The 7,917-nt window shown below is 42.0% G+C and overlaps 1 protein-coding gene across 1 annotated transcript in view; it reads right to left on the reverse strand.

The window, feature by feature from the left end:
* Positions 1-4,306: 4,306 nt before the first annotated feature.
* FUNDC1 (FUN14 domain containing 1) overlaps positions 4,307-7,917 on the reverse strand; it is an 11,289-nt gene continuing 7,678 nt past the window's right edge. Inside the window, exons 4-5 of the mRNA XM_068155129.1 lie at positions 7,337-7,465; positions 4,307-4,948 (exon numbers count right to left, since the gene is read on the reverse strand). Coding sequence (XP_068011230.1) covers positions 4,871-4,948; positions 7,337-7,465 — 207 coding nt within the window. The 3' untranslated portion in view covers positions 4,307-4,870. The remainder of the gene's footprint in view (positions 4,949-7,336; positions 7,466-7,917) is intronic.

The following is a 7,917-nucleotide window of genomic DNA, read 5'->3' on the forward strand; positions in this document are numbered from 1 at the left end:
TCCTCGTGGCTCTGCGCTGGACTCTTTCAGCTTTGATCTTGCCCCTCTTGCCCCAAATGGAGCCTGTTCTCTGGTTTTAGTAGTGTGCAGTGGGAATGAGTTCCATGGACCAGTTATGTGAAGAGGCATTTCCCTGTGCTAGGTTCATGTTTTCCACGCTGTTATGGTTTGAGGCTGGATGTCATTAAGAACCACAGAGTTGAGGACCTCCAGGAAGACCAGAAAGGTCCAGGGCTGGACCAGAAAGTGTGAATTGTTATCCTATCTCATAATTCTGCTATCTCTTTATAAGATGGCTGTAGGGCCAGCTCTTCCCCTTTTCTCCCTTCTCTCTGCTGCTGGGAATATGTGAGCTTTTATCTCTAGTACGGGGGAGGATTTCAGGCCTGTCTGCGGCTTTGAGTGCTTTGGCTAATTTTGTCTACCCAATTCTGGCCTGGTTGGGCCAAAAGTAAGGAAGGGGGGTGGGGGGGAGGAGGGGGAGAAAAGAGCACTTGGATCTGGTTATTAAGGCATGGCAGGGGAGAAGGTTTTTCTTGGTATGTAGTATGTATTATGGATTTGTGTGTTTTACATGCTTTGCACTGTAGCATGTAGTTAGGAATAGAATTTCTGTTTGAGCTTGCTGATTCTATCCAATTCTCTGTGTTTTCTTTAACTCCTTTGAGAAGAGTTAAAGGGCTCTCGCTCCTTAAACCAAGACACCTTCAAGTTCTTCAACTCCACATTATAAAGCATAGAAATGCTGGCATAGTCTTTCATTAATTTCTAACATTTTCCTTCTTAATGATGTTTCCTAAAACTGGTACTACCCCACAAAAAATGTTCCTTAAAATAGAGTTGGGTTTTTTTCAATCTATTTCACCCTTGCCTGATTCTTCTTAGCCTGCATTAGTTCTTGCCAGCAACTTTGAAATCCTTCCAGAGAACTTGCCACCAGAAAGACAGTATTTCTTGTTATGCTACATTCTGTTTTCAATAGCCCCATCAACATTCACTTTTCTGACTGTAATTTGATAGAGCATTCCCTTATGTATCCAAGGCTCTGTTCTGAGCTGACACATACAGTCTCAGATATTTGCAAGAAAAGCTGCATTTGTCTCAGCCTACCACTCCATCATCTCCTCGCTGTCAGTTCCAGCTGTAGTTCCTGGTAGCACCTCCCTTCCCTCAGCAACCTAGGGAACTGTATCAGAGAACAAGGCAAGTATCACTGTGCCAGCAGCCGTTCTTCTTATGTCTTGAATGTACTATGTAAAGCCCATCCTAGCACAAGCCACCAGTGTTCACCTCTTCAGTGACAGCATTTCTTCTTCTGTTTTTGTCCCTCAGTTGTACACCACTATGCTGCTTATTCCAATGGCTTAAAAAACCCTAAAAGACCCCCACACACACACACACAATGTGTTTAACCCAAGCAGTTCTTTATTCATTACCTAAAACTCTCAATAAGGCAATGGCAACAGAGTAGCAGAACCCTTCTGCATAAACCAGTTTTGTGTGCTGCTGTATGGGGTTTTTTTTGCTTGGTTTCATGTTTTGTTTTATTTCTGTTTTTAACTAGTAAGCATATTCCTAGCTAGCACACTAAAAGATGATCCCTTGAAATCCTTTCACAGGGTATCACAGTATCACAGGATAACTTAGGTTGGAAAGGACCTCGAGGATTATCAAGTCCAACCTATCAACACAGACCCCATGACTAGACCATGGCACCAAGTGCCACGTCCAATCTCCTCTTGAACGCCTCCAGGGTCGATGACTCAACCACCTCCCTGGGCAACCCGTTCCAATGACGAATGACTCGCTCGGTGAAGAACTTCCTCCTCACCTTGAGCCTAAACTTCCCCTGGCACAGCTTGAGACTGTGTCCCCTTGTTCTGGTGCTGGTTGCCTGGGAGAAGAGACCAACCCCTTCCCGGCCACAACCACCCCTCAGGTAGTTGTAGAGGGCAATGAGGTCACCCCTGAGCCTCCTTGCCCTTCTTGGTAGGCCCTCCTTGAAAATGCTGATGGTCACGTTCTTCCTAAAGCCCTTCAGAACGCCAGAGTTCCTTCAAATCATGGTGGGTGACTCACATCAGCTGGCTTCAGGTGCTTTCGTTGGCATAACAAACCATTGGCTCCATCAGCAGAAAAAACCTGCCTAGTCACTTTCCCATTATCCTTTGCACTGAACATTAGACAAAGAAGCTTTCATGGTTTAACAATTTCATGTTGATTTTTCTTTAAATCCCAGATGACCAGTACACATGCCTCCTTGAACTGCTCATTTCCAATGAACTGCAACACCTGGCTTTAGATAGCTTTAGATAGTCACCACAGGACGCCAACATGTTACTTGCAGCCATTGATGTTCCTTAGTTTTGGGGAGGCTGGATTGGGCAGGGGGGGTGTTAAGTTCTATTTTCAAAAGTTCCAAACAGGCTGTGGCTTAACTAAACCTTTCAACCTCACAGATATGCCCAACATGCTTCATAACTTACCTTGGCCAGAAGCACATATGTATGGAATCAACATGTACTACAGACCTCTGAAACCCACAGAAGCACTCATCTAAGTGAGGGTAGTATGTCAAACACCTTTCAGGCACAGCCCAGCTGATGGATGTTTATCCCAGGTCTGTTATGTCCAAAGTTCACATCCATCCACCTGATACCAATGAATCATTACTGTTGTTGGACATGGGAACATGAACCCCCACAGAACCTGTGTGAGGCTCCATTTCACATTAACTTGCTGGTACAGTAAAAAGCAGAGAAATAGGGACAGTGGAAGCAGTCCTTCCTGGGCAGAAATTTCTAAAAGGTTCCCAAGTTTGACGTGCAGGAAAGTGCTTTAAGCATTCACATGGCCTCTCAACCTCATTAGAATAACCTTGTAACAAACTACCAAAAACACCTCAAACACCTCCAGCCCATCTCCAGTTATGCTCCCCTCTTGCTTTAGAGTCAAACTTCCTGCTTTGATCCATCAAGGGCAGAGGCAGCTTACATGCATTGAGCACATTAAGTCCTATTTGCTTCTCCACACTTCAGAAGAAGCCTATGCTCTCCCAATAAGCTAACTGAAATGATCTGTACCCTTGTTATTCCATAGCTGGCACCCTAGACAGACACAGTCAAATTGACAACTATAAAAAGAAATCAAAAAAAGTTGTCTGAGTTGGAGAGAACATAGATGCAGAACAGATGCAGTACTAAAGTGACCATCATTTCTAGCTAAAATGGAGTCCAAGCACAGCCTCAGTTCATTCACTGTGCTGACATCCCAGCAAGCCCTACAAAGCATTGGTCTTTGTAGGGTGCTCAGACAGGAGCCTCCTCTTATCTCACCAACTGAAGTCTGAAACCATCTCTGTGGCTTACTGGGTGTAAAACAAGCAGCAGATCACTGTGCAGACTGCACTTGCAATGACTATTGATAGAGCAGCATGCAGATGAGTTTATGAATATCTACACATCTGGGTGTCACAGTCAAATGTCCCTTCACATAGCACACAACTACCGTAAGTATCTCTGCAAATATCTGTACCAGATGCCTGCTACAAGCATGAGAACATCTCAGTGATGCCCAATGACAGGACAAGGGGCAATGGGTAGAAGTTGAGGCACACTGTGACAGAATAATGGGACAGAGATTGGAGTCAATACAGCTGACCAATATGATCAAGTATTGTTCCAGTGTTGTTCCAGTATTGTAGGACTATAGTGTGAGTATAGCACAGTAGTGTAAAGCAAAGAAGAAGGAAAAGGAAAGGCAGAAGTGCATAGCAAGGGAACTTCTACAACTTACCTAAACTCGGAGAGCCTCGTTGGCTCCCTCTGAGTGACCACACATGGCACTATTATAGATCATTGGTCCAACTACTAATGACACGCGAGGTTGTTGATGCAGGTGTGTGTCCTGTTGCCCCAAGATAACTCTCTGTGTTTATAGCTAACAGTGTCCTGCTTTCGTTCCATGCTGCAGGCACAGCACTGTTTTGCTCCACTGCTAGCTGGCTCTGCACTTATCCTGAGCATGGCCTCCCACCATGTCAGGCTCTAGGCCTGCACTGCCAGATTGCTCACACTGCTCGTCGCTGGCATTGCCACAACAGACCACTGGAACAGGCTGCCCAGGGGGGTTGTGGAGTCTCTCTCTCTCTGGAGATACTCAAAACCCACCTAGATGCCTTCCAGTGTAACCTGGTATAGGTGATCCTGCTCTGGCATGGGGGTTGGACTAGATGATCTTTCGAGGTCCCTTCCACACCCTAATATTCTGTGATGCTTCTCTAGGTACATAAAAGCCAGAGCCAAAGTTAGTTTTCACCTTTAATAAGCTCATGATTCTTTGTTATTTAATACTCTGTAAAAAGGGATTACAGATTGATAGTTTATTGCAGAGATTTCTAAGGAACATGGGCAGCCACCAGGCTGAAACTACAGTATCGTATACATTGTGTAGTCATTGATACCATCTACTACAGCATGAAGAAAAATACTTTCAGAATGAACAATACTTAACTGAAAACACAGAAATGGAGCTCTCTTTCTTACAGTATGGTCACATTCTCTATGCCAAGAATAACATTTTTAAAAAAATGCTAGATCTTGAAAGGTCATAGATAAAAACAGTCATGATGGAGATGAACCAGTTTTGCCCAGAAATGCTAGAATGAGCACACTGCACCGGTTTTCAGCAAATCCTAGTTTTGCCAAGCTTCGAGAGGCAAAAGCCTGAAATGTAAAAGCTTCCCAGTTGTCTAGCTAGTCCACTCAGCGTGCTCTGGAAGGCCCAGTGACCCACACTGCTCCCAGACAGTGTGACATCACAACTGTTCTTTGCTGACACAAATGCCGCCAGGGAGAGACCATCCAGCTCCTTACGATGCCAGGCCTAACAAAAAGCCTCCAACAAATCCACTGGACACCACAATGTTCTGCTTGATAAATTCTGTTGACTGGAAAAAAGAAAAAAGACAAAGATATTTGTGAAGAACAGAGTTATTTGTATCTGACTACAGCAGTTCATACTCAGCACAATTGCTGGCAAAACAAGAACTAAAATTATGGAGGGAAGCATGTTTGGATGTTAGGAACAAGTTCTTTACCATGAGGGTAGTGGAACGCTCAAACAGGTTGCCAAGGGAGGTGGTTGGGGCCCCATCCCTGGAGATATTAAAGGTGATGCTTGACAGGCCTCCGGGCAACCTGATCTAGTTGAGGATGCCCCTGCTTACTGCAAAGGGGATGGACTAGATGACCTCTGGAGATTCCTTCCAACCCAGATCATTCTATGATTCTAAAAACATATTGAGCTAGGTGGCAACTGCTGGCACTCATGGAGTGAAAACTGACTCAGAGCTGTCTTTATTAGTAGATTTCAAATACAGCTAGCATTTCAAGTCAAAATAGAGAGGAATTGACATAGCAATTTTGTGGCAATATCACTTGTTTTGATTGAATCAAGATGGATGTTTTACAAACTCCCTTGGCAAAGAAAAATAATAAATGAGTACCACCATGGCATCAATTTTAATCACTTTTTTTAAAACATACTTTTTTCCTAAGAGCAGATCACTACAAAATAAATACAGTTCACTCCATTATGGACCAGCTTCCTAACCACTTAATCCTGCAAAGACATTTGTGTACAGTGCTTCATTAAGTAATGGCACAGAGTACAGCACACTAGATCAAATGGGCTATTCTGTAATTCCTCTACTTTAAACACTTGAGAATGGCTGCTCCACAAGTAGGAGAAGGTGTTTAGGAGAAGACTTGATGGGCTGCTTGGTTGCATGGTTTAGTTGATTAGGTGGTGTTGGATGATAGGTTGGGTGCGATGATCTTGAAGGTCTCTTCCAACCTCTTCTGTCCTATCCTATCCTACCCTATCCTACCCTATTCCATTCCATTCCAAGGGAAAAACAAAAAGGAAAACCCACCAAAACCCCCATTCTGTCCCACCCATTTTTCTACAGGGCAATGGAGGACAGGTTAAGATATATACAGAAGCTGTATATATATACAGCTATACATATATATACACATCTCTTGAACTTCCACTTCACATTAAAATTTACAGGTAATTTTTATCAACCTGTGTGCCACTCCATACAGCTTAAATTTGAGATGTCAAAACTCCTAATTACAGAACACTAGTATGTGAAAGAAACTCAGATCACCTATATGAAATGTGAAAATATGCAAAAACAGGCCTTTTTTTCTCCCCCCTTTAAGTAAGAGAGCTAAAAATGATTAAATAAGTAGTCAAATGACAGGATGAAATAGCCCCAGGGACACTGATCAACATCACAGGCTACCTCTTTTCAACACAGATGTAACTGACAGATTGTGAAGATAGATGTTCTTCGAACTATACAAATGAGATAAACCCCATAACTCTAGTTACATAGCTACTGCTTTTCTCCTCTGCTTTTCTCCAGAAGGAAACTCAAGGCTTTTACAATCAAGTAACTTTTTGTATCATCATGGGTTGGATTAGTTGATAGGTTAGATGCGATGATCTTGAAGGTCTCTTCCAACCTGGTCTGGTTCGGTTCTGTTCTATTCGATTCTGTTAGATTCTACTCTGTTAGATTCTATTCTACTCTGTTAGATTCTATTCTACTCTGTTAGATTGTTAGATTCTATTCTGTTAGATTCTATTCTGTTAGATTCTATTCTGTTAGATTCTATTCTGTTCTATTGTTAGATTCTATTCTACTCTGTTAGATTCTATTCTATTCTGTTAGATTCTATTCTATTCTGTTAGATTGTTAGATTCTATTCTGTTAGATTCTATTCTGTTAGATTCTATTCTATTCTGTTAGATTCTATTCTATTCTATTGTTAGATTCTATTCTATTCTATTGTTAGATTCTATTCTATTCTGTTAGATTCTATTCTACTCTGTTAGATTCTATTCTATTCTAACAGTATTTTCAATTGTGATCACTGCAAGAAGATTTGGGCTTTGTCACTGTAGATACCAAGTTTTAACCACAACATCTACAACTTTTTACTTTGTCATGAGCTTACTGGCTTTCTCACTAGCCAAAGTCTAGTACAGACTAAACGGCAAAGCCAGTGGCAGACTCTAAAGAGCATCAGCTGTAGAAATGCATTAACTTTGATAATTGTGTGTCATCTTTAAAAGTGGGCAAAACAGAAAGCTGAATGAAGAAAGCAGTACAAGCTTTTAATAAAGCTTTTAATAAAACCAGCAAGACAGACCACTTCTGATGCCTTCCAGTTTTGCACCTGCATATTCAACCAATCATCACCTGCAGTGGAAGGTGACAAAACACTAACTGGTAGAACAGGGTTGACAACCTTAGACTTACCTCTTCAATTAGAGTATTGATTTCAGGAGCTGCCTTATTTGCACGCTTTTTTAACTGTTTTTTCGCTTTGTTTACATCTTTTTCAACTCTCTTCCAGTCAACTTGTACATATCCACTGTGACTGGCAATCTAGGAAAATAAAATCTATTTAGTACAGTTGCAGTTTACATTTCCTAAGTGAAAACACAGTATCTTAGTGCCTACAAAGGTGGGGGGGGGTTTGTTGTTGCTTGTTCGTAGGGTTTTGGTTTGGTTTTGTGGGGGTTCTTTTGTTTCATTTTTTCATAGTTTCATAGTTTCATAGTTTCATTCAGGGTTGGAAGGGACCACAAGGATCATCTAGTTCCAACCCCCCTGCCATGGTTTTTGTTTGAAGTGGTTTGGTTTTTTTTCTCTTTGGTTTGTATTTTCTTTGGGGTTTTGTTTTGTCTTTGTTTGTTCGGTGTGTGCTTTTGGTTTGTGGTTGTTGTTTTTGTTTAGTGGGTTGTTTGTGTGTGGGGGGGTGTTATAGTTACAGGAAAAGACTCTGTTCCAATCACAGCAGGTACTCTGCTTCAACAGTAGTATTTTCCACAGTAACA

Source organism: Melanerpes formicivorus, unplaced genomic scaffold (genome assembly GCF_026170545.1).
Source record: "Melanerpes formicivorus ecotype bairdi unplaced genomic scaffold, bMelFor1.0.p_v2 SCAF_30, whole genome shotgun sequence".
Classification (NCBI taxonomy): Eukaryota; Metazoa; Chordata; class Aves; order Piciformes; family Picidae; genus Melanerpes; species Melanerpes formicivorus.